General features: G+C 37.5%; 2 protein-coding genes across 5 annotated transcripts; one reads left to right on the top strand and one right to left on the bottom strand.

Moving 5' to 3' along the window:
* Positions 1–23: 23 nt before the first annotated feature.
* Positions 24–11855, top strand: SYCP3 (synaptonemal complex protein 3). 3 transcript variants are annotated; one of them, XM_081957281.1, is made up of 9 exons: positions 24–73; positions 1312–1451; positions 2108–2183; positions 4313–4347; positions 6218–6335; positions 7069–7168; positions 8063–8161; positions 8763–8867; positions 9008–11855. In XM_081957281.1, exons 2-9 carry the CDS (start codon positions 1325–1327, stop codon positions 9059–9061), a joined length of 714 nt encoding a protein of 237 aa, XP_081813407.1. In that variant the 5' UTR covers positions 24–73; positions 1312–1324; the 3' UTR covers positions 9062–11855. The 3 variants fall into 3 exon arrangements, with proteins under 3 accessions (XP_081813407.1, XP_081813406.1, XP_081813408.1); XM_081957280.1 differs by lacking the exon at positions 24–73 and adding an exon at positions 112–208; XM_081957282.1 differs by lacking the exon at positions 24–73 and having other exon boundaries at positions 1028–1451.
* CHPT1 (choline phosphotransferase 1) lies at positions 8910–27513 on the bottom strand. 2 transcript variants are annotated; one of them, XM_081957278.1, is made up of 9 exons: positions 27177–27513; positions 24535–24682; positions 22766–22907; positions 19369–19453; positions 16837–16968; positions 14845–15003; positions 13915–14040; positions 11888–11998; positions 8910–9087 (listed from the first exon to the last, which is right to left on the bottom strand). In XM_081957278.1, the coding sequence occupies exons 1-9, from the start codon at positions 27405–27407 to the stop codon at positions 9043–9045; spliced, it is 1179 nt and encodes a 392-aa protein (XP_081813404.1). In that variant the 5' UTR covers positions 27408–27513; the 3' UTR covers positions 8910–9042. The 2 variants fall into 2 exon arrangements, with proteins under 2 accessions (XP_081813404.1, XP_081813405.1); XM_081957279.1 differs by lacking the exon at positions 27177–27513 and adding an exon at positions 25647–25860.
* Between the last annotated feature and the right edge of the window lie 156 nt (positions 27514–27669).

The raw sequence follows: 27669 nt of genomic DNA, 5'->3' as shown, positions 1-27669 counted from the left end.
GCGCTCTCTGACGCAAGCGCAGACCGGACCTTTGAAGAAAGGGCGCGGAAGATTCCAGGAGAGCGAGATCCTGGTGCGGGTGGCGTGTTTTCTCCTCAGCTCGGATCTTCTTTCCTCTTTGCGGGGACCGAGAGCGACGGGCTGGAGCGGGAAGGATAACCTAGGTGTGGAGTGCGTGTGTGAGCGGTTCGTGGCTGCTGCTGGCCTGGTATGCGGGCGGGAGAGGGATGAGCTCGGTCAGAAAGCGGGGCCGCCGGTTCGGCTCTGAGGTGATTTTGGCGGGAAATAAAGAGGCAGCAGCTGCTTTGAAAGAGCGAGCAGAGAGAGAGTTTTGCGCGGTCCTTTTTCCTCTCAAGGAGCACATCTCCAGGGGAGAGATTCTTCCAGGACGAGCGAAGGAAAAGATAGCCGATTAAGGAAATAGGATACTCAAAAAAGGCTTACATCGCATTTATTAAACCTCTTCCAGAATTTTATTTATATGTAGACTTTCAGCCTGCGTGCTCCAATCCAAAATTATTAACGTCGGTAACTCACAGGCTAGTAATGTATAGAGAATTTTACAGTCTAATACAAATAAAATCCTAAACCTACAGACAGCCTTGATACTAAAAAAAACCCATTACTGTGTCTCTGTTTCAGTCGGTGTTTCATGTGTATATAGTTATTATATAGTACACCCAAGTTGCCAACAGCCAGTCCCAGAGTAATAAAGAAAATGCCGAACTATAATCTTGACAATACAGTGTGTCCTGCTGCTTTAGCTGATGCTTAAAAGCATAAAGGGAAGTTTCTGGTGGTAGGTTTTTAAAGTCTCACTACCAACAGGGACTTCTCTTTTCTAGCATATTAAACTTTCCAGTTAACAGTATTTAAATATTGAAACATGATATACCACATATTGAGACCTGCAACTGATTCACAAACAACTTTAATGAGCAAATTTGATACAGAAACAAACAAAATCTATAAAGTTGGAATAATAATAAAATAGTACTTTTTAATTTGTTTTTGCAGTTTACTTAAATTAGGTTAATTTATGAGGTTGGTTTATTCAGTTGAACTTGCATGATAAAATAGTTGTTTTATATATAATGGTTTAGTTAAAAACACAGCATTTTGTGATAACCTCACACTAATTTCATCTGTGAAAAATGTCTTTGTATAAGAAATTCTGCACATAAGGGACATAACAGTGAATTCCAATTACGATAGCTTTACAAAAAGATACAACAGTACTGTGAATTCAGATTTAACTAAACAAATGTGACATTTGAAAGTTGTTGATGTGTATTTATGTACATTTTACAGCATTTAGAAAATTATGGCACCATCAGGAAGAAAATCTACAGGGAAAACAACCAAACAGGAAGGTGCAGCTGTACATGTCTATAAATTTGAAGATGACCTAAAAAAACATCTGAGTGGTTCTGACGAGGACATTAGAGAAGGTGCAGTAGTCAGCTTAATCATTAAAAACCCCACTATTACACCATATATCCATTGTTTAAAACCTCAATTATCTGTCATGTGAAATTTAGCTACAGATAGGTTTTGAGAGATGGAAAGTAGAGTAAACAAACAATTATCAACAATCATGTAGTTGTGAACCAATACAACCTGATAGACATTTATTTAAAGAAATATTGTATTCATGTTGTGCTTATGGGAGTGGAAATAGCAGAATTCTGTTATACCTTTAGTGATTTAGAGGCATTTGAACTGTTTTCATACCCTAATTCAAAACACTAAGAGCTCTGAAGTGTATATATAGTAATTTTCCAAGTTGTAGCTATCATAATTTGTTGCACTAAAAAAACCAAGAAAAATAAAGGCAATTTAAACATAAAACTCTACTCCATAGAAGCTTACTACATACCAAAACTATTGGACACAGTATTTACAAACTGATTGGATGATTGGATTAGTGAGTGTAATTACCATGTCACAGCTTCATTGGCCTCATGCATTGGAGTGGACACAGAATGCATTCACTGTTTGGAGAGATTCACACATCTTGAAGAATACTAAGGACTGATCTACTGTTTTCTTTTATCCCTTCCTGGTGATGCAGTTAATTAAATTTATGTTTTGCTTTTCTGTAAAGATGAAGCTCCAGTGATTGATAAACATGGGAAGAAAAGACCAGTAACTCCTCATGCAGGAGTTGAGGATGAAGTTGGGTAAATTGCTCTCTCACTCACTTTTTTGATGCACAGCTGTTATATTAAATGTAATTATACAGTATACGAGCAGCTATAGTTATAGTAGTCAATCAGAAATGCAAATGTATACATTTTTTCACAAGTTTGGCAACAATGTACAAGTAATTCTCTGTATATCAACTCGGAGATGATGTTGCATAGAAAGATTGTCAGGTCAGTGTAAGATGGCATTGCAAAAAATGTCTATGTGTGCACATTTAAATAGATTGTCTTTACTTTGCATAGAAACATAATTAAGAATTTGTTAAATTACTGGATTGGATTAAAAAATTACCAATGTGAGAAATTTCAAGCATTCAAAGCTTCTCTTTGTACTAAGAATTGAATTGGGTAATTGACTTACAACCATCACACAGAACAGAATTTATAAATCTAATAAATGCTAATAGAATAGAATAGGACTACAATATTTGGGGTGCAAAACTGGATACACATTACATAACAAAAATACAGACAATACCTACTCTTTACAACCAACAAATTTTCCTGAATTTTTCAGACCAGATATGCTGAGCTCCATATTAGATATATGAGAGATTTTAGCAATTTGTACCTAAGTACAGGCAGTGCTTGGTTAATAACCTCTTATTCATTGACCATTTGAAGTTACAATGATGCTGGACAAATTGTGATTATGGCTGACTCTAAGTTCCAGCCATTCCAGCACCTGTGCAGTCACATGATCGCAATTTGGATGCTTGACAACTGACTTGCACTTATGTTTCCATGCTTTGGCAGTTATGTGATTGCAATTTGTGATCATTTCTGTTTGCTTCACACACAAAAAATCAGGAAGCCAGCAGGGAAAATCACAAGTTGCTCAGGTAAGTCTCCTCACTTACATGCCATTGCCCCACAACACTGTCCACACAACCTCCTGGACTCTTGCTGCACTTAACATTGTGTCTCCCTGGCCGCTTGCATATGCTTCCCCACCTGGCAGCAGCCCTTATCTATCTATCTCCCAGCCTGCTTGCAAGTTACCAAGACTTGTAATTTTCTACCAGCTTCCCCACTGACTTTGGTTGTTGGAAGCCAGCAGGAAATTGCAAGGAAGTTCTTGTTTAACCATCCATGATTCTTGACTAACAAGGCCAATGGGGATAGCAGCAATTGTCTTTTCTAAGCGGTCATGTGACATCATGTTTTATGATTGCATCACTTGACAATGGAAATTCCAGTCCCAATTGCCTTTGTAACACAAGGACTACCTGTATAACTTAGTTTAGAATATTAAAATAGCTCTGTAATGCAGATATATTGTAATTGAAAAACACAATTATTTTCACAGTAAAAATAGGAATTAAATCTATCTGAATTAAGTGTGAGTTGCTTCTAAGAAAGAAATTATAGAATTGGAACCTGAAATCCAAATTTGATTTGACAAAGATCAATTTGTTTTTTTGTATAGTAAAGTAAATAAACTAATAGTAAGCCAAATACGAACTATTGAATTTATTAAATAAAACTTTGCCTCACCTCTTTACAAAATTTGATTCAGGTTTTTTAATTTTCCACAATTATTTTTATGAAAAGCAAAATAAAGATTATCATACTAGCAATAGCTATAAATAAAATACCATTGTTGAATATCCTCCCTTTGATCCTATGATTCTCATCCAGTTCAGACAAGGTGGCTGCAATAAAATACACACATACTAAATACAGAAAGCCAGTCACATACTTAACAGTGGTTTGGCTATTATTATAAAAGGGCTACAAATATCAGATTGCTTGGTTCAGAATTAGCTGAATGTTAATTGAACCCAGGAATTTAGTAACCATAGTTTAAAGATAATACTGCTATTTAATTATTTCTTGACAGGTGCCGTCTTCAATTATTTCATTTAAAACTTGTTTTTTTCTCTATTTTATGGTATTTTTTAATATCGATAGGTGCCATTCACAGTACTGATTTTGTCAACATGTTTTATTAAAGTGTCATATTTTATATATTTAGTATATGGGTGTATATTAACTGTAATTTACATGCTATATTAAATCTATTTTGTTGCTACAGAACAATATGAAAAATATAAATTTTCTTAATGTACAGAAGTTACTCTTAAAATTAATCTATTTTATAGTGGAGAAGTGCAGAATATGCTGGAACGATTTGGAGGTATGTTTTGGAAAATGCTCATATAGCTATTATTATACATGCATGAAGGTGAATATAAGTGTCGCAGGATAATATTGCAGTATAGTATCTGGGTCGGTCACTGGGACCTTAAACACTCAAAGAGCCATTTGGACCCATTTCCCACAGAAAAGAAAACACAGGGAGCCACAAAACCTTGGTGGGCGTGGCCAACTTGACATCACTCACTCCCACCCAGTCATGACAACCTCCCCCGGCCATGCCTACCCAGGTTTTGTGGATCTTGGTATTTTCCTTTAAACAGGTCTCTGTATGTCTCTGTCTCTCTCATCTCTTTCTCTTCATCTTTCTCACATCTCTCTTTCTCCCTCTCTCTCTTTCTCATGTCTCATCTGTCTCTCATCTCTTTCTCTTCCTCTCTCATCTCTTTCTCCCTCATCTTTCTCATTTCTCTCTCATCCTTTTCTCCCTATCTCTCTTATCTGTTTCTCTCTCATCTTTCTTTCTCCCTATCTTTCTCATTTCTCTCTCATCTGTCTCTCTCATCTTTCTTTTCCCCCTTTGTGTTCCCCCTCATCTTTTTCTCCTCTTTCTTTCTTCCTCTTTCTTATCTCATCTCTCTCCTCTCTCTCTCTCGTATGTGTTCCCTCTTGTATCATTTCCAAAAACAAGCAGGGGTTGGGTTTTTTTTGATGTTGTTCCCTAATAAACAAACTTCTTTTGTCCCCCTGCTGTGGCTCCCTGTCGGATGATCCCACCACTGGCTGGCCCCACCCCTCACCCTTTCCTCCCACTCACTCCCCTCCTGCCTTGAGAAGAGCAGGGCGACTGCAGCGGCTGGAGACTTGCTCCATATGCCAGAGCAGGAATGAAGTGCCCCTCTATTTGTCTCTTTCAGTCCCTTGTTAGTGCTGTGCGCACCTTAGCTGCTCGGGGAGGTGCGTGACTTTTCTCCACCCAGAGAAACTGGCTGGGCCGGCTGCAGCCGATGCTCCACATTGTAATGGCTCCAGGAGGAGAAGGAGGGGATGCCGTCTCCCCCATTGTGAAGCACGCTAAGTTTAACTGTGCTGCGTGAGGCGCTGCAAGAGCAGCAAGCAGGCCATGGAGGTGACGAGGGCAGTGGCATCAGCTGCAGCTGGCCCAGCTGGTATCTTGGGACGGAAAGAAAGTTACGTGCCTCTCCATATTCCTCTCACCATCTCCATGGCCTGCTTGCTGCTCTTGCAGCGCCTCATGCAAATATATTAATGTTTGAAGTGCAACATCAGTAGTAGGTAAAAATACATAATATATTCAAAATTGTCAGCTAACATTGAATTACTATATCAATTTTATTCAATCTAAAATCTATGTTTTGTTTTTATTTCTCTGCACCAATAGTATGATGGTCTGTAGCAAAGTGTTGGTCTTCATGTGCATCAAGTTCTTCCCTAAAAGAAATTGCTTCTTGTTATATGTAGTTTATTATATAATTTACTCACAATCATTTAAACTTTACTTAATCAGGTGCAGTGTTAATAAAAGCACATTCTTAAATTGTAATTAATGCAGTTTCAGTTTGGTTCTCAAGCTAAGTTAAACTTGTGAAATGGCTTTACTGAAAATGTTTCACCCAAGGATAAAGTGGAACTGTAACGAAATCCTGTTTTACTGCTTTTTCTGTTGATCATTGTACATTAGTACATATTGTGACTACAGCACAGTTTGTTATTGTAGTAGAATTTATCCATTTGATAATGTTAATAACTCATTATTTATCAGTATACTGGCTTATTGAAAGTATTACAGATGTACAATACTCAAAATAGTCTGAAAAGGTGCTACAGTAATGTTTGGATTTATTACAAAGTGTTAAACCTACTTGCTAAAAACTATTCTCTTACTATAGCGGACATTAACAAAGCTCTTCTGGCTAAAAGAAAAAGATTAGAAATGTATACAAAGGCTTCCCTTAAAACAAGCAACCAGAAAATAGAATTTCTTTGGAAAACGCAACAGGAGCAAAGGTCAGTTAGTTTAAGAGTAATATATATTTCACAGGAAAATAATTACTTAATTCTTTACAGCTAGTCCTTGACCTATGACTGTAATTGAGCTTGCAATTTTGGTCATAAGCCAACACCATTGTAAAGTCAGTCACAATATGACTGGATTTCATTTTACAAACTTGTTTGCAGCAGTCATTAAGTGAGCACATTATAAAGCAAAACCCTATGATTATTAAATGAACACAGTTTTAAGTGAACTAATTGTTTGCTATAGGCTAGTTTTTGTCAGTAAAGGCCAGTTTCCTACAAAAACATAAATTGTGGTCACTTGACTGCAGGATGCTGCAAACCCAATAAATGTGACTCCCAAGTGCTGAAAATAAGGTCACATGACCACTACCTGTAAATTATGATTAAATTTTGTTCATTTTACTTACTGAAAAACAAACTTTTAGCCATTGGAGAAATATCCTAGCTGCTTTTTTTGGTATCTGGATTACACATAATGTGAATGAATCTGGATTACATTAACTCAGGAATTTTAAAATAAACATTTAAAAAAACATTGATTTTCGTTTTCGTTTTACAATATATTAAATGCCACAATGTTGATACTTAAAGGATTAACGTCTGCTATGTTCGAGGAGTATCCTCAATTTAGTCTGTTAAAGTCACCATTTCATATTCCTGTGGATTTATTTTACAAGATATTACATATTGCACTCTTTGTAATGTTAAAAATATATTGCAGGCAAAAGGTTAACCATGAGTACTCTCAGCAGTTCCTACATGTATTTCAACAATGGGATGCCGATATACAGAAAGCAGAGGAACAGGAAGAAAAGCTAGTGGTTTGTTTTTTTCTATTAACCAGATTGCTATATCATGCTGACTTCTTTTTCCTCCTGCGATACAGGTATCCCTCAACTTACAAGCATTCGTTTAGTGACTATTCAAAGTTACAACTGCACTGAAAGTGACTTACAACCAGTCCTCACTTAGAACCATCACAGCCTCCCCATAGTCATGTGATCAAAATTCAGGCATTTAGCAACCAGCATGTGTTATGACATTCACAACATACCAGGTCATGTGTTTTCCACTTGCAACCTTCACAGCTGGCTTCTGATTAGCAAAGTCAATGGGGGAAACCTGATTCACTTAATGACTGTGATTCACTTAACTGCAGTGATTCAGTTAACTCTGACATAAAATTAGTGTGACTTAACAACCGCCTTGCTTACCACAATTGAAATACTGGTCCTTATTGTGGTTGTAAGTTGAAGATGGCTTGTATAGGAGAAATTATCATTCAATAACCAAAGATGAAATATTCAGTGATATAGAATTGCATTACTAACTTTGTGAAAATATTTATTCCCCCAGCATGCAGGAAATTCAAGTAAATTTAGCAAAGTCAGGTACTTTATAAAGTTTACTTAACCACGAAAAACAATTGAGATTTAAGGCCAGTTACTAGGTAGGTCAGAAATGTACAATTTTCCTTTCTGCCACAACTGAGTCTCAAACCAGCTGTCCAAATTGTTTTGTAAGCGACCTCTTTCCCAAAATAAACTTGAACATCGAGGGTTCAAGTTGAATTCAGGTTTACACACACAGTTTTGAAACTTAAAATATGCAGTATCATACATCTTGGAGTAAGTCTATTCCTGATGTCTTTTGTTAACAAAGAAAATTTCTATAATTGAATTATACCAACTTATTAACCATTTTTTCTCCTTCAGAATGTATTTCGACAACAACAGAAAGCTTTCCAGCAAGCAAGAATAGTTCAAAGTCAAAGGCTGAAAACAATTAAGCAGTTGTATGAGCAGTTTATAAAGGTTATTTTAAAATCAAATTGGACATAGTTTTATCAAGTTCACCTTTGAATGTGTAATTTTCAGTTAAAACGTTATAACGGTCCTTGAGGTATATATGATGTGCAATATTACTTGCAACAATATGGTTAAAGCCACAGTAATACTTTTATGCTTTAAAATGAAAGTCATTACTACTACTAGATATTAGCTATTTAGATTTGTTACCACTTTCTTTAACTATGCTGTCAAATTTCTACTATTTTTGTTCCATCATGTAATTTTGTGATCAGTCTAACATTGCTAGTATAACATACTGGTGTTGATAATGTTATCCAACATCCCATTTTCATTCCTGGACAAATTTCTTACGTAATATATATCATCTCAACTATGTTCCACTTTCAAACTTTCTTCATATATTACATAAATGTTGCATGTAGTGATTTCTCTATTATCTTTCTAGCTATCTTGCTAAGGTTAACATGTCCCATATTTACGAGATTATGCTTCTCAAAATATTAAGCATTCTGAAGGTTTAGTCTATATTTTGACTTTACAAATGCAAGAGATTTCTTGATGTGAATTATTATCTGGTTGTCATGAAAGTGAATTCTAATTTTAGAGTATGGAAGACATGGAAAAGACTCATGAAAGTCTTTTAGCAGGGGCACAAAGTGAACTTCGCAAAGAAATGTCCATGTGGCAAAAGAAAATCATGATGGACACAGTAAGTATTAATACTGATTTATGAAAACTTCAACAACTTAAATAGAAAAAGTAAACATTGTTTATAATTCACCAGCTAAGAGAACTGTGATACAAAATGTTGCATTTGATCAATATATTTTTCTTTCTTTCTCATAACAGCAACAGCAAGAGATGGCAACTGTTCGCAAATCTCTTCAGTCCATGTTATACTGATGGTTCAATGGAGAAACAACTTGTACCTAAATAATATGATACAATTATACACATTAGCCATTGTGAGGAGAAAAAAGAGACTGTTTCACATTCCATGTTAAAAATTACATGTGTCTGAATACTTCTTCATTGTTACAAGAGAAATCAACAAATAATAACAATTACTGTTTGTTTCATTTTTCACAATATGATTCTTTCATCTTAACATACTTTTTTCCTTCATTTTCAAATTACAAATGTAAATGTCTGGGTTATGATAGTATTTGTAAACTTCAAAATATCTATACTGTAGACTTATCCCTAGTTAGGCACAGTGGTTACAAAAGTCCATTAGCTGAATTGGAAATTCAAGTCAAATGAAAAAGTCCTAAAAGCTAGGGGGGGGGGGGGAATCATTCACACATTAAAAGTAAAGTGCTTTAATATAAGAATTGAACAATACTGTTTACAAATTCCTTACTATCTTATCTTATTACATTGTATGTTTTCCAGATTTAATACTGTAATAATTTAAAGGTATTAAATGTACTATTTGAAGGAAAAGTTATGGGCTAATAAATTGATACATCAAACCTACTGTTTTGAAAATATTGGTTTATGTAATTTAATAACAAACAAGTACCATTGGAGTGATTATTGAATAGAAACTAAGAAAGCATTAAATTCAAAATGAAATGTTTATCATCCATTGAAATACTACAAGATAGATTCAATAAGGTTGTGAATCACCATTGGAGTGATTATTGAATAGAAACTAAGAAAGCATTAAATTCAAAATGAAATGTTTATCATCCATTGAAATACTACAAGATAGATTCAATAAGGTTGCGAATGTAATTTACATTTTCATAGTTCTAAAAACATTGAAACATTACAGATGCAGTATTTATACAGTTATGGAATAGTTAGTTAAAGCAATTTAGAATTGTGTTTGACTGTTACATCTGATCTTTTTTAAAAAAAATATCAATTATATTTCTTTCATTTTTCACTAAAATTTGCTTGAAATGTTTGATTATATTTAAATATCAAGGTTTGGCATTTACTAATTATCATGATGCCATTGCATTAAGTACTGGTTTTCTATATAGAATTCACCATGGTTGCATAATGGCAATTTTTCAACTGAATCTGCAAATGTAATTTTTATATAAATAGCTTATGAAGCTTTTTATTTACACTTCATTTAAAACTCAAGGTAATAGATTATTCTTATAATTCTGTTGGGTTTTCTAATTTCTAGAGAGATATAATAATTAGTGATGCAGATTGAAATTGTTTAACTTCATATATAGGGAAGTGGCCGCTTGGGATTGATTCTCTTATGAAAGTGCAGTAGAAAACCTACAACTGTTTTTATTATACAGTGTCAAAACTAAGACGAAACACATTTTTTGAAATCAAGCATAATGTCTATTAAATGTGCTTAGTCATGGCTTCTACATTATTATATTTGTTTTCCATAACCTAAGAATATTTTTTGAAAGTTAAATTAATAAATTAACAAACCTCAGGGTTGCATGAAAAATAAACTATCATTTAACAACACAAGGAAAAGAACTGGTTGTAAGTTTTTCTAGAGACATAAACATTCAAAGGGAAGAGCACGTATTACTGGCTATGCAAAATAATATTTTAAAAATGTTAATGTATAGTATTACAAAATGCAGGTATATAATCCCAATGCATATGTAACACATTTGTATAAATGAAAATAGATTTTTTGTTGTTTTAAATGTAATGGACCAGATTATTTTATGCTAAAAAATGGAATATCTTCACATTTAAAAAAAGATGGATTTCATTCTAATATGCAAGACTCGCTGCAGTTGTTACTCTTCCCATGCCACTCGCAAATTTTCTTTTTTATAAATAGCTGTCTGGGAAGTTACAATTTGCAAATAGCAAACTAGGCCATCTAATCCCGTATTTTCATTTGATGAAAAGCAAATACAAGGTAATCCTTGGATTATGACCATCATTCAGCAACCATTCAAAGTTGCAATGGCACTGAACAAATGGTACTTAAGATGGTTCCTTATACTTCTGTCCATTGCAGCATCTCTGATCATATGATCATGATTTCTGATGTTCCCTGCCAGCTCTCCACAAGTAAAGTCAATTGGGAAACTGATAAAAAATTGCAGCTAATGCAATTTAGTAATGCCAGATGGGACTGCTGTTGCTAAGTGACAATCAATGTTGTGCTTTATGACTATTGTTTAATGGGAATTCAGGTTCCAATTGCCATTGTAAGCTCAGCACTACAGCTTGGGGGGGTAAGTGTCAGATGCCAGGGGAGAAAAATGTTTAAATGTTTCTGTCTACCACAAACTTTAATTGAAAGTAAAACTGCAAACTATATTTTGGCCAGCCTGAAAAGAATACCATATCCTTTTAATCACTGATTTCTTTAACTACATTGGTTACATTTTTAGTCAATTTCTTGAAAGCTTGGGACATTACAGAATGTTCAATGAGCTAATGCAATTTTTGTACTATATACTAATGGTAAATTTACTCTCCTAAAAAGTCAAATTCACTAATGGAATAGTCCATGCTAGTGATTACCTACATTAGACTTTCAACCATAAGTGTATACAAACAAAGTATTTACACAGATTTTTTAACAAAAGCTGCTATGATTCTGATCAAGATAACTATATGTCTTAGTATAATTTGAAATTTTATGAACTCCTTCATATATTTGGTTTTCTTAGAAGCCTTCAGGTTTATATTTCTTTAAAAACAATATTTTCCAGAAATCAAGATTTCTCCCTACTTCTCTTCACATTTAATTATAAGTCACTCATTATGATTGTGAACCTGTTCAAGAGCTTGAGGAGGTGAGAGCTTGAAGACTTGTATGTGAAGGTGAGCAGCAATCTGTATGCATATTCCAGTAAAGTATCTCAGCAAATCAAACAACGAGATGAACTAAAGATGAAGAAGGGGGGGAAAAGCTTACAAGTTAATATTACAGCAGCTATTGCGTACAACAGAACTCTTCCTTTTATCCTACTATTGGGTATAGAAGATAATTTAAACTCATATAAAGCCAATTGAAAAAAAGTTACCAATCAAGTGAGAATTGCACTATTTTTAATATTTTACTGTTCTGTACAATTATAAAAAATACGTCTTTCTCCAGAACTTTAATTTTCTCTCCTTTCCATCCCCCAGGAAGAGAATTCTAATTGTGCATCCAGTAAATTACAGAGGAATGAATAAAAACGAAAAGGCAATGGTTGCCTCCCCTTCTGAGTTGGCATTGAATAAATGCAAATATATTGACACCTTTCAATTCCATAAAACCTATACATTTGGAAACAATGCATTTTATGAATGGAAACTAATCCATACTGACAGTTGTTAACATTAAATCCTAAATCATCATATGGCGTAAGTCTTTTCTCTCTCTCCAGTTATGTTCCACCTTTTCCCTTTTTTCTCCATAGAAGAGTCTGGAAAACTGAGCTTAAGGATATTCCCAAAGAAGGCAAGAAAGTCTGCTAGAACCTCTCTTGGCTGCAATAAACAAACTCTAAAGTTAAGCAGCTTCAAGCTGGATTTAGATGGGAGACAAAAGGAATGTGGTCTATGGCTGAAAAGCATGTTGATAAGTATAAATGTAAAATGGTAATATACAGATTATATGAAAAAAATATCAGATGCCTGTTTTTATCTTCACTGAGAAATTAGGGGAAATAATTCATTTTCATGAGTTTTTTCATATCTAATGGATGAGGGAATTTCTGCAAACATTTCCTCAAATAACAGCTGGATAATTTCATGTTCAAAAAGTTAAGAGTCTAGTGTCTGATACATGTTAACTTTTTTCACCAGTACCTATTCAAGGAAAATAACTAGTTTCTGGTCAAAGCTTCTTTTTTAATACATATTTTTACTGGTGCCAGATTTCTCCTCAGATAGGAACTCCATCCCCAATGAGTTATAGAAATGACTATAGAAATAAGACTTCACTTTATTCTTTTATCATTTACAATGGTTGAAGTCTGCTCAAATGGGAAATAATTGTTGTATTTCAATAAGGCTATTATGTATACCAGTTTTCAGGGGAGCAATTGGAAAGGATGCATGTTAATTGTATTCTTATTTAACCTATCTCCTACATGTTTGGATAATTATGTTTCATTGCATAGAGTTTCTACGAATATTGTAAAGATATTGGGTTTCCTATCCCAGTATCGCACACAATCAACATCTATCATTCATCCTTTCATGACTACACTGACAACTCACAATCATTTTCAGCAGTAATGTGATTCTTTTGGTTTATTTATGTCTTTTAATGTCTTTTAAAAAGACATGTAAAGATTTTTAAATTTTGATTTTATTTAATGTTTCGGCATGATCCAATAACCTTAGTTCTTCAGGATCTCATTTTGTCTAAATTTAGATTACTTTGGATAAACTCCAGCATAGTTTGGACAGATAAGGAATGATAACTTATTTTCTTTATAAGACTATAAACTTTGAGGAGGCTATTTTAAGACAAGGGATTCACGTTTTCAAGGTAGATTTTTCTTTTCCTCTATTGCCTCTCTGGAAGAATCACTATCCATTTTTTGAGGAGCACAACCATCTTTGCCTTTTCCTCATCAAGATGCCTTATTATAAATAAAGCTAATATATATCTTTGTACCTTCTTTGTTAAGGAATTTTCTAAAATTCTTACAAAATTGTCTCATTCATCTCCAACCATGTTAGTATGTTTCAGTTTTTAAAATACCTTTCAGTTCTTGATTTATAAATTAGACAATCCACTCAAAATTCAAATTACCAATCATTATGTGTAATCTTATACATAAAAATACAACACAATTACTTACCAGTGCAATCCATAAAACAATATATTCGTCAATAAAACAACTGAAGTACTGGTTTAGAAATAAGAGGCCTGGCCCAATGAATGCTGTGTCTTGAAGTAAGATCTCACTTTTTGTCATGTGTGCTACCTATAAACAGAAATTAGATTATATACTAAATTAAGACTTTTTAGATCCTATTTAATCTTTTGCAATGTACTATCAACTCGTATAGGAGACATTAGAATGCTATAAAGTTAAAAGCTATTCAAATTGATCTAAAATGTACACTCAGTAAGAATAGCAAGAATTCACTTCTTAATAACAATAAAAACTACAAAACATATTAAACAGATTTTGTCTGCTGGTAGTGGATCTCCTCACTTAATCACAGATACAGACTTTAATAAGCTTGATGCAGAATAGGAATTGTAATATACAATATAAATTCAATGTTTATTAAAACTGGATTTACATGGAGTAAATACATTCTAGTTCATCTTGATGTCCAGTGGACTTTCTGGTAAATATGGCCTTAATAATGAAATCTGAAACTATATTGTTTTGCAGGTATTTGCTTTGGCAAAAAAGTACCATGAAACTATTCGTTGTTTTGTTTGTTTGTCTTAATAAACCATAATTTGTAGTAAGTGTCCACTTTTTAAAGTGAATGTATATACGATCATCATATTCTAGATATTCTAGGTAGTTTTAAAGAAACATGTTAAATTTGCCCACATTAGCTACAATCCTAATCACACTAATTTGGAAATAAACTCGACTGAACTCAAAGGGCCTGTTTTCTGGGTGAATATGCATCAAACTACAGTATTAGTTTGACATTTTTATTAATATCAAATTAACCTTGATTTGTAGCATTCTTAATATGTTAAAATATTTGGCTTACATCAGCTAAACATTTTGTATGTATAGCAAATATCAAGAATGTTTTACCACCAATTTTTGTGTAATTTTTGCGCACACAAATCCAAAACTTAAGGCATACAGACAAGGATGGTTTTCATACAGTTGAGTTGGTGATTTTTTGTAGATCACTACTGCCAAAGTCATAATTAGACCAATGTGGAGGCCTGGAGATAAAACACTTGTTCCCTGAAATACAAAAAGACATTTATGTATTTTTTTAAGTAAGGTAGGTTCTGTTATTTCTCTCTATAGCTCAAATAATAATAGTAAACATAATTTGATGTTAAAATATAACAGATAAATTACAAAATAATTAGCAATACCAAAAATATAATAGCTCTAAGAAACTACAAAACAATATGATCTATTGAATTTGAATCAAATCTATTTTTACAAAAAATTGCATGTAGGAAGAAACATATGGAAAAAATCTGCCCTATTCTGAGATTTAGATCTTTAAATAATAAACCAGAATTTTGAATGTCTATGGAGATTCCCAGTTATGCAGGTCATGGTTGTCCCAAAGGTGCTTTTTCAAGAGGCAACTGGACTTTCTGGTTTTTCTTTGAAGATATTTTGCTTCTCAACCAAGAAATGAAATGTTTTCAAAGAAAAACCAGAAGGTCAATTTACCTCTTGAAAAAGTACCTTTGGGACAGAATTTTTAATTCACCCAGAATTTAATGGATAATCTCTTCAAACTGAAAGATGGAATTGGTCAAGGTGCTTTTTTCATCATTTGAAGCTTCCAAATGGTTTTAGAAACAGCTGGAAAATCTCCCAGAACAGTTTAACTCCTAAGAAATGTGGGAGGCAAGCTTATGATGGCAATTGGGACCAGAATTTCTACAATTAAGCAATGCATTCCTAAATCAAGGCATCACGTAACTGCATCCTATTTGCCGCCATAACCCAGAGACTGGGTGTCATTAAGGGAAGACCTCAAATGACCCAAGTCTTAGGCAAGAACCTGGCAGATAAGAGCTGCAGGTGGGTGGATGAGTGCTACAGATGACACATCAATGCAAGTAGGTCAGCAGAGCCTGTGGACAGGTGCTTCTGAATACAGTCAGTCTAGTGGGGGGATTCAGGTAGGAATGTGGGCTGGTGCAGGCTACAGGAGATGTTATGGATCCAAGCCCAGTTTTGGGGGGCTGCTACACAGAATAGGCAGGTGGGGGTTGTTACAGAGCAGCCCTCACAGGCCCATTCATAATCTATAGTGCCAATACATATCTGAGAAAAATCAGTGGAAGTGACATACAGGTGCAACTTGCAACTTTCTGCTAGTTTCCCCATTGATTTGCTTGTGGGAAGCTGGCAGGAAAGACTGCAAATGGAGAAAATGTGAGTGCGGCTGGCTATGATTATGTAATTGTGAACCAAGTAACCAAGCACTTGAATTACGATCACATGACTGTAGGGACAGAGTGACAGCCAAAACGCTGAGGATGGTTGTAAGTCCTCCTTGTTCATCACTACTATCACTTTGAACAATTGCTGAACAAGTGGTGGTTTCAGAAAGTTGAATTTTGTTTGGAAGAGTAAAAGCTAGTGTGTCCCAATAGTTCACTAATAGTGTCCCAATAGTTCACTAAGCCTTTTTCCACTTTTACCTGATGCAAAAATCAAAATCCTTTTTAAAAGGATTTTGGCTTTTGCATCAGGTAAAAGTGGAAAAAGGCTTATCAAATTGCTTTGATAAGTTGCTTGATTGCCTCTGCTTTGAAAGCTCTTAGCAAGAGTGAGCCAGAATTCCAGAGATACTTAAGAACTAAACAAACAATCTGATCTAGAAACTTCATAGCTGCTATATTATCTCCTTTCCACTTCTTTGTAATATGAAGCTATAAAGAGCAATTCAAGCTATACCAAAATTTTATTAGTACATTTCACAGTGAATATTGGATTTAAGGCTTTCTAAAAATGAGTACACACAATAGCACTGAAAAACTATTTGCTTAAGCATTAATATTAACATTTGCATTAACCCAACAATTAAATCTTACAAATACTTACTGCTATTGTAGAGCCATTCTTCCCCACACCTCCTCCAAGGATTACTCGGAAATAATTATAACTTGAAAATATTGTTCCACATATTAAGACAGCAATAGATAATGTCTTCAGCTCTAGTTCGATCAGAGGGATCTTGTAAAGAAAATGATCATTTAAAAGGTTTAAAACTTTCCGCAACTACTGAAACACAGCAATTTATCTGAACTACCCAATTCCCTTCACTTATAAGCAAATGCCACTCACATCCAAAAATTCTATTATCAATCCCAGATTATGATTGAAGGACGGGACACACACACTATTCTTTCAACTCTCTCACAATTTTACAGTGTATGACAGAATTTGGAATCAAGAAAAAAATATTCTTAAGCAACTTGAACTGATTGTATAGTTTAGTATAGTGGTAGTCTTTGCTTAACAACAGTAATTGAGAGCAACAACTCTGTTGCTAATTGAAGCATACATAAAGGGCAATGTTACAAGATTGTTCTGACTTACAATGACAATTTGAATAGTTTCCAATTGCTGTTGTTAAGCGAATCCCTTGCAGTCATTAGGACACAAAGTCAAGTAATCCCCTTTTGCAACCTCCTGCCAGTTTCTCCTTTCTCTCCGTTTGTCAGAAGCTGGCACCAAAGGTTAGAAATGACAACCACATGACCCTGGGATGCTTCAACACTCATGCCTGAATTGCAGTTGTGATTATAGGGATGCTGTGATTTTTTCAACTACAAGGACTGCTCTTAAGTCTCCTTGTTCAGTGGAATTGTAAGATGATTGTAAGTTTGAATGGCTGCTGAATGTGAACTACCAATATACCATCAACTATATTTCCAGAAAATGACTAGTTCCTTTAGGTTTACTGTTCTATACAGAGGTAAACATCATGGGAAATGCCAATAGCATCTGCCCATTTTGCTTAGACCGTATTTATCCATATACTCTAGCTAATACAACTTAGCATAAATATTTACCTTTCTTATTCAACTGTAGTTTGAAGGAAAATTCCAAGAGGCAGCACAAGGTTAAAAAGAAAAGCAAAATAAATGAATCCTGTAACCAAGTAGGTTACATTTCAGAAAACAAAGTTGCCTAAATTGCTATTTCTAAGATTATTGTATTTTAAATAATCCATTATTCCAATAAAATAACTTGTACTGTGAAGATTATTTTAAATTGAGTAGTTTAGCTGTCTACTGTAGCTTCAGGGAGGAAAAAAATCATTTCCAAAGGAAAACTTGAAAAGTTTCAGTAATAACATCTGAACCCTGAATTTGTTTCATGCAGGTATTCAATAATTCAAGCATGCCAGAACATTAAATCAGTTTCAAGAGTAAAGCCAGGCAAGTGATGCTTACAAATTGTTTAAATGTTTATAAATGTAAAATATTGAAAGTGTATATTGTAACTATATAAATACTTGTGCAATTGTTTCATTATTGCCTTACAATGCAGTTAATATGTTTTTACTCAGTCTGCTGGATTTCTAAATGGCCGAAAAATCCAGGGAGGCTAAGATATCACCATAAAATGATCAGATTTACCCAACCTGAGAAAATCATATCTAGTGGACATAGTTGTCAGTATTTTCAAGAGGTCACCCTAGATCATGCCCCCTTTGAATAGCAGTTCTCTCATTACTTTTCTGTAAATCTAAACCCTAACATATTGGCAAAAATAGTCCAGCTTTGAAAGCAAGAGAAGCATAATTGGTTCTTAAGTTTTCAGAAAATAAAAGGGAGATACACCCTGTTGACTTGTAGCAGGGGTGTCAAATTGAAGGCCCAGGGGCCAGATATGGCCTGCAGGGTGCTTAGATCTGTCCCGCAGGCCTGGCCCTGGAAACAGCAAAGGACCAGCCCACAGTGCCTCTGCCAGTGAAAATGGAGCTCATGAGGGCTGCATGAGGCCTTTACAAGCTCCATTTTCTCTGGCAGAGGGTTGCAGGAGGCCATCGCAGCCAAAAACGGAGCTCGAGAGTCCATTTTCATTGGCAGAGCGCTCAGGCCACCACAGGTGCCCCCAACATGAGTGACGTCGAGCTGGCCATGCCCATCATGGCCCCCCGAGATCAAACACAACCCTGATGTGGCCCTCAATGAAATTGAGTTTGACACCCCTGACTTAAAGCAATACATTCTGTACACCTCTGAATGCTACATAGATGTTGAATAACAATAATGGTCAGCTGGCAACACATAAGTAATAATGAATACAGAACTGGAAGTATTATGGAACATATGTTTAAATAATTGCAGTGATTGAATAGAAACTTTAATTATAATATATGGAGTCTTTTTCCTTTATGTAGTTTTAAACTCATGCATCAGAAAGCACATTACAAGTGCAGAAGTGGCAATATATTTGGACCACATGGGAAAAGACATGTCACAATAAACATTTAACAGTATCCTATTTTTAAAAGGGAAGAAAAATCAATGTTCATCAAAATGCAAAGAATTAGAATCACTTAATATCAATATGTTTCAGAGATATGAAAATATACTCAAATCTATAAGTATATTGACTTACCTTTGTGTCCCATATTCTTGTTCCACCAAATGAGCTTATCAAAAAAATAATCATTACGGCTATTTCAGTCTCAGTTACATCAATTCTAGAAGAAGAAAAAAGAAAATATTTTGCTCTGCAGTGATTTATTGTTTTCATGAATGGGAAATCATTTACCAAAGGTTAAAGGTTATTTTTCTAAAATAAATGCAAACTTCAGGGAACTTCAATAATGAAAGTAGCTGAATAATTTATTTTATTTCTTATAAGTATATTTTCCTAATTCAGTGTATAAAGTAGCAGAAATAATGGCTGGAATATAAATAAAGCATCACTATCTCCTCTTAGCCAAAGTAAGATACAAATTTATCTATTATGAAAGAACTAGAAACTAATTGCAGCTCTAGATGCTTGATGCTCGAGCAGTTGAGACCTGCTTTTGCACTATTAAAGGGCTCCCAAAAAGTAGAAAAGTAAACATTTTATAGCAAAATAAAGATACCATATTTTTTGGAGTATAAGGTGCACCAGAATATAAGATGCACCAAGATTTTGAAGAGGCAAATTAAAAAAAAAGTTTTTGCACTCTGCAGACCTCCCAAAAATGGCCTGTTTTTCGCAAAAAGGGGCCCAGTTTTTTTTTCAAAAAAAGGGGATGAATAGCCTTTAGGAGGCTTGTAGAGTGCTCCTGGGGGCTGGGGGGGGGGGAATTGAGCAAACTAATGGCCCATTTTTTGCTCATTTCTGCCCTCCCCAGCCCCCAGGAGCACTCTATAAGCCTCCTAAAAGCTATGCACAGCCATTTTGGTGATGGAGGCAGTGTTTCGGGAGGCACAAAATGCTGTATTCAGTGTATAAGATGCACCCAGATTTTCAGCCCCTTTTTTGAGGGAAAAAGGTGCATCTTATACTCTGAAAAATACGGTACTTAACATGCGAAATTTAAAGCCATCAACTAAAGGGGGTGGTGGAGGAAGAAATGGAATATCAAAAATTAGTTTTACTCTACCTTTCAGAACTGTTTTCTATGCAGCATGAAGACAGAGCTTTATTAAAGAAAATCAAGTTAAACTCCCTTAGTTTAAAAACCAGCTTTTTGGAACAAAGTTGGCAGTTATAATCAAACTTGAATTATAATCAATTGAAATTTTGAATTGGGATTATAAACAAAAACATAACACATCCAAAGCTGGAATGTAATGCCCACTTTAAGGTGGTGATTTATACATCAAAGGAGAACAGATAAAGCACCAATTTACCTAGGCTCTAGCTGTGTGCTAAGTGTAATATAAAATTAACTGAATGCCTTATACTGCACTATAAAACAACATCTGTGTTGTGCTTTGTGTCTGAGCGTAAATTGAACTAATCCTGATGCATTCCACAAATTGTGATTAAGAAATCATAACTTGGATATGTGAGCCAAGCTTCACATGTACTTATTTGCCTGCTGCTGGCCAAATACTAATTGCTGGATACTAGTAAGCCTGTTTTCTCTTTTCATGGTCTTCTACCTAAACTGGGATTAAATCCAAGCCAGGCAGTTCCTTCAAATGACAATACCTTCAAACCAGTGGTGGGTTCCAGATCCCGGTGCAACCGGTATGGTGCAAGGGGGCCTGGTGTCCACCACACGAACGTGTGCAGCACACACATGCGTACTTACCGTCTGCAACACCTCCGCAATGCTCCAGCTGCTCGGTGGAGCATTGCGCAGGCGCTGTACGCTCTGTGCGCGTAAGCCCTGAAGAGCTCAAATACAGGTAAGGACGGCGGGCAAGTGGGCCCTTCAGAGCACCGTACCGGAACGTCAGGCACCAGTACGCCCGTACGAGGGCGTACCGGTCATAACCCACCACTGCTTCAAACAGAGGACTGTTCTCTGTTTGAAGGTATTGCAGTAGCACTTAGATTTATATATCACTCCATAGTGCTTTACAGCAGACTGAGTGGTTTACAATGTCAGCATACTGCCCCCAACAATCTGGATCCTGAATCTACCTTGAGTTCGTCAGGTTTGAACTCTGCTACAGGCAGAGTTAGCCTGCAATACTGTATTCTAGCAGCTACGCCACCAGGGCTCTTTTCATCCCCTTTTTCGTTCCAACCATGCTAGCTGAAAGCAATAGCAGGGTTTGTGCTCATAATTTTTCCTGCAAAGTTTTTGATCCTTCTCACTTAACCTTCATAGCTTTCAAACTACTTTGTGAAGTATCATCATCGTATCTGATGTACTATTATGGATGGATGGCAACCGACTAAAACTCAACCCTTCCAAGACGGAGTGGCTGTGGCTTCCGGCCTCCCGGTTCAACCAGGTGCTTCCATCTCTGGCCATCGGGGGCGTCCAACTAGCCCCCATGGAACAGGTGCGCAATTTGGGCGTCCTCCTGGATGCCCGGCTGTCCATGGATAACCATGTAACAGCCGTGGCAAGGGGGGCGTTCCATCAGGTCCGCCTGATGCGCCAATTGCGCCCCTTATTGGACCGGGATGCCCTACGCACAGTCACCCATGCGCTAGTGACGTCTCGCCTGGATTACTGCAATGCTCTCTACATGGGGCTTCCCTTGAGATGCACTCGGAGACTACAGTTGGTCCAGAACGCGGCCGCGCGGGTGATTATGGGGAGGACTAGATACTCCCCTGTAACACCTCTCCTGCGCGAGCTGCACTGGCTTCCTGTGGTCTACCGAGTGCGTTTCAAGGTTTTGATTATGATCTTTAAAGCGCTTCATGGCACAGGGCCTAGTTATATGCAGGATCGCATCCTGCCCCACACATCCCTACGACCAATTCGCTCACACAGAGAGGGACTTCTCCGGGTGCCGTCCGCCAAACAGTGCCGGGGGGCGACACCCAGGAGCAGAGCCTTCTCTGTGATGGGCCCAGCCCTGTGGAATGACCTCCCCCGTGACATCAGGATTACTTCCGATCTCCGCTCCTTCCGTGTACAGCTGAAGACTCACCTCTTTCAATTATCTGGCCTGGCTCAATCGCAATCGTAATTTTCTCATTCCTCCTAACTGTTTTTTAAATTGTCCTTAAATATTAATTCTTATTGGGTTTTTACAATTGGGGTATTTTAAAGTTGATTTTTAACTGTCTAATGATGTAATTTGTTTCCTCCTCCGTGTATGTGTATGTATGTGTGTTGTGTATGTATGTACGTTTTTGTGTTGTTATATATCTTTTATGTTTTATGCTCCATTGTACGCCGCCCTGAGTCCTACTTGGAAAGGGAGCGGCTAATAAATCCAAATTTATTATTATTATTATTATTATTAACTCAGCATGGAATCGCCAAATAACATTTTTCCTACAGGGGGAAAAAAAAACCTGGTGTCCCAATTGAGGACGACAGGATTTTTTTTTCTTAAGACAAGTTGTAAATTCAGTTATCCAAGCATCCACTTACTTGCCAAATCTGAGCATGCCCGAGACATAGGTTTGCCAGTGAGCACAGTAAAACAGGAATATCCCAGTAAAGGTACAGAAAAAGAGCCAGTCTGGATTTGTTCCCAAACGAACTGCGATAAAGGCTGCAACACCAATGAATACTGAAAAGGCCAATTAAATTAGGTTATATCTCAGAGCTGTTTTGGAGAATATATATAAATATAAAGATAAAGACTTTGGGTACAACCAGTAATTACTTTTCATTGATAAGTAAAATGGAAGTGGGGGGAAAATCCCTGCATTAACTAGTAGATCCCATCTTAGAAACCCCGTGTGTTTTGTTATCCCTGCTTTATGAAATACACTATGTATTTAAAAAGAATATGGATAAGTTGAGCACCCATAAAAAACATCTTTGCATTCCAGGAATTGTTGCTAATATGATCTTCATTTAATCTAAAAAATTATCACCCTGCTTGTACCCATTTTCCTTCATACGTATTGAGCTAGTTTATAGAACTGGAAGATAATATTTTGGCTCCTGGATCTAACTCCCAATTTTGTGTAGGAGTATGCCTACTACTGTTTAGAGCAGGGGTGAAATCAAGTTACCTTCGCTACTGGTTTGCAAATGTGAGTGTGTGCGGACCTTCTGAGCATGCGCAGAGAATCAAAAACGGGACGTGATGACGTCTGGGTGGGCGGAGCCTCCCACCACCACCCCTACTGGTTCACCCAAACTGGATAGAACCAGCTGAATAGCCCCACTGGTTTAGAGTATGCCAAACAGATGACTGTCTTGGATAAGTAGTTCCATTCTCAAATTGCTCTTCCTACGAGGACATTTTAAAAATATACCACCTGTGAGAAATTCTATTAATTAAATGTTTTAAAAAACCAAAGGGTGGGATGGCTCAGCAATTAAAGATACTGAGCTTGTCAGCTGGAAAGCTGACAGCTAGGTTCAAGACTCCAGTGCTGTGTGATGGGGTGAGCTCCAGCTCCTGCCAACCCAGCAGTTCAAAAGCGAAGAGCTAAATAGGTTCCACTTTACTGGTCACAGTGCTCTGTGCACCTAGGGATATAGTCATACTGGCCACATAACCACCGAAGTGTCTCTGGACAATACTGGCCCCCTCAGCTAAGAAACAGAGATGAGCACCACACCCTAGAGTCAGACACAACTGAGCAGGGAAAAGCTTTACCTTTTGAAAGACAAATTTCACCCTTGTTTTAGATGAAAATGCTGGACAGAAGTTGCTTTAGTTGCCCAGAAACAATGTTTGTTCTACAGGATGAAAGGACTACTTTCCTGGGTTGCTCTGAATGCTGACAGTTATTCGGTCCTCTGGATAAGGAGTATGCAAGGGTACCCACATAGCAAGTGGAAACTCAGAAACAGCTGTTTTTCTCCCCCAGGACACATGACAGCCCTGTGGAGTTGCCATTACATGTTGCGGAAAGTCACTTACGATTTAAAGAATTGCAGATGGGTATTATCTGCCCCCCCCACACACACACATCAAAGCACTGTTTCCCTTCAACCTGCAAGCAATTTACAGGCCTAGTATTAAGGTGGCTTCATTTACATCTGAAGAATTGTAGGATGAACTTGAGAATGGGGTTTGTTGAAGTTCCCTAGGAAGGCATGAGTTGAATTCACAGAGAGAAGCCATCCTATATTTTGACTAGAAGAGGGGATTGTAGGGGACAGTCTACAAGGGTTAGACTAAAAGACCTCCTTCCAACTCTTATCAGTCCATGATGCAAGGCTAATTAAAAAGTTACCTGTTGAAATAGAATCACAGCCATGGTCAAACAATTCTCCCAAAGGAGAGCTACTATTTGTTCTTCTGGCTTGCTTGCCATCGATCGCATCCAGAGACTGGTAAATAAAGAGTCCTAATGCACAAAAGAGGAACACCCAAGGAGGAGCCTGAAACAAATATATAGAAACAATAAAGGAGAATATTTGTAGCTCAGGGTTGAAATGAGGTGTCCTTGGTGCTCTCTGAGTTTCCTTGTTTTCTTGCAGATGTTTCATTACCCTAACTAGGTAACATCATCAGTGCTAGTACTAGTACAAGTAGTTCCCAACCTACGATCACAATTGAGCCCAAAATTTCTGTTGCTAAGTGACACATTTGTTAAGTGAGTTTTGCCCCTTTTTACGACCTTGCTTACAACAATTGCTAAGTGAATCACTGCAGTTGTGTTAGTAACTCAGTTGTTGAGTGAATCTGGCTTCCCCATTGACTGTATGCAAAAGGTGATGACATGACCTTGGGACACAGCAATGGTCCTAAGTATGAGTCAGTTGCCAAGTGTCTGAATTTTGATTACATGATCATGGGGATGCTACAAAGATTATAACTGGAAAATGGCCATAAGTCACTTTTCAGTACAGTTGTAACTTTGAACAATCACTAAATGAACTGTTGTAAGTCGTATTTTTGTACAGTTGTATCACCTAGTTAAGACAATGAAACATCTGCAAGAAAAACAAGCAAACTTGAAAAACAAGTGAGCTCAGAGAGCACCACCCTCATCCAATAAGTATAATAAGCACAGAGTGGCCTTGAACATCTGTTATAACATTCCCCTTTAATCACTATTTTCTGATTAAAGCACATTGTGTTTTCAGCACATTGTATCTTAAAGTAGGTTTGTTACAAAACCAGGAAATGATAAGGCACTCAATAAGAACAAGGCTAATAACCTAGTCTGCAGCTAATCTCGCTTAGTAAAAGCATGAGCAAGGAGATCCTGTTCTAGTCCTCCCTTAGGCATAGAAACCAGCTGGACGCCTTTGGACCAGTCGCTGTTTCTGAGCAAAGTCTTGAAAGTGGAACAACATCTATTTACCAATCCAAAGTAGACTAGCATGGTATATTACCAACCATAAACAGTCACTTGGTTGAGATGGGCAGCTATGGAAATTGAACACATGCAATAAACCAACTTCAGCCAAGAGGCCTTCATTCTGCAGCAGATTTGGCTGATAATAATAGGCACCATGGACTACGATCCAGTCAAACTTGAAAAATCATACAGGGTCAGACCTGGTTAGTCCTCAGATACAAGAAACTGCCAGAAGCAAGGAAACTAGACTGGGAACTTTAAAAAGGAGGCTGCGGCTGCAGCAACAAATAACCACTTCCTTACTGTTGTTGAGAAGTTAACATATCTATGCAGTCACCAGCAGTGAAAACTCCACAAAAAAGGAAATTGTATCTTTATGTGTATCATGCAAATACAAACCTGTTTTGCATATGAAGAAAATTTCTCTTTCAAAGAGGCAAATGTCTAAAATCAGCCCTTTCCTATCTTCTATTCAAACAGCTTAAAACCTGTACATATCAGGACTTTGGTGAAAGACCTTCAGTCTAATCCAAAGTGCCAATCCTGCCTTCGGTCTGACCTGAGTGTAGCACACAAAATTACCTGCTACAATATCCTACTTGGCAATGTCTACTTCAGCTTCAACTGCAACAATACACAAGCACACAATAGATACAAACTTAAGGTAAAACCGCTCCAAACTCGATTGCAGAAAATCCCACTTCAGCAACAGTGGTCAATGCCTGGAATGCACTACCTGACTCAGTGGTTCCTTCAGCAAACCCCCATAATTTTAACCTTAGACTGTACTGTTGACCTCACCCTATTCCTAAGAGGTCTGTAAGGGGCGTGCATAAGCGCACCAGTGTGCCTGTCCCCACTTATTCTTATCCATTTCCTGTATTCATAATGTTTATACTTATATTTGTTATCTTATAGATGCTTGACAAAGTAAAACAAACAAACAAATGAATAAATGCCTTAGCACAGGAAAGACATGTTGTAAGTCTAACAAATAAATAAACACAAACACCCACACCCACTGTTGTTGAGCTACTTCAATTTCCGCAAATCCCCAGGTGACTCGAATATTTTCTTTGGAAAAAAAGTTTACGACAGGCAACGCAGATCTTTCTCGGGCCAATCTGCCCACACTGGTCTCCAGCCAATCATGTTTCTCACGACAAAGCTGCAGGGTTGGCCAACAATAAGTCCCCTCTTGCCCCGACCGGGAGGCGAGTTTCTCGTGCGTGACAGAGACCCGCAAGACTCACTGAAAGCTCACGGGGCAGTTCACACGAGACGAGTTGAAGAATAGTATCCCAAGTACGCACAGATCTTAACGCCGCCGCCGCTGATCTGTAGGAGTATCTACTGAATAAGCTGGACGGGCTGAACCCCTGGAACTTGAACTCCAGGGCGGCCCAGGCTTTTCTTCCGCCTGATAACCTGACCCTCCGCCATCCGCAATGTCCCCCCACCCCCGGCCTCCTCCCTCAAGTGGGACCAGGCTGAAACGAAACCAGAAGGAAGCGCGCATCCAGAAGGGCGACGGCGGAGGCGAACCTCCCCGGCGTGCACTACCGTACCTCCTCGGTGGCGGTAGGGCAGTAGTACATGAGAACCAGCGAAGGGACGACGGTAAAGACCAGGCCGGCGAGTGTGATGGCGTTGGGGGCCAGCCAGAGCGGCGTGCGCTCCACCAGCCAAACCCAGAAATGCTGCAGCGGCGGCTCCAGCAGCGAGCGGCCGGACGCGTTGTATGTGTGCTGTTCCAGGCGCTTCAGCTGCGCTCCGCTTAGCGGCTCCAGAAACGCCATGGCGTCTTCCCGCTGGCCCGATTTTGCCTCCCGACAACCAAGAAATCGCGCGGCGGCGACGGGAGGAGCCGAGGGCGGGGAAGCCCGCTGGCCTGGCTGGAGGCGGGCAGGAAGTGGCAGGCTGGGAACTGCGGCCGCTCCGTCCCGGGTGCGGTTGAGGGGATCCCGTTGGCTCCGGAGCCGTCTCTCTCTCTCCCTCTCGACTTGGTTTTTGCCAATAGCCGCCTTTCCTCCGCCGTCCAGCTAGTGGAACCCGCCGTTT

Source organism: Natrix helvetica (assembly GCF_964273705.1).
Source record: "Natrix helvetica genome assembly, chromosome: 6".
NCBI classification, from domain to species: domain Eukaryota; kingdom Metazoa; phylum Chordata; class Lepidosauria; order Squamata; family Natricidae; genus Natrix; species Natrix helvetica.
Note: the sequence above shows the minus strand (reverse complement) of the source record. Positions and strands in the feature narration are given on the sequence as shown.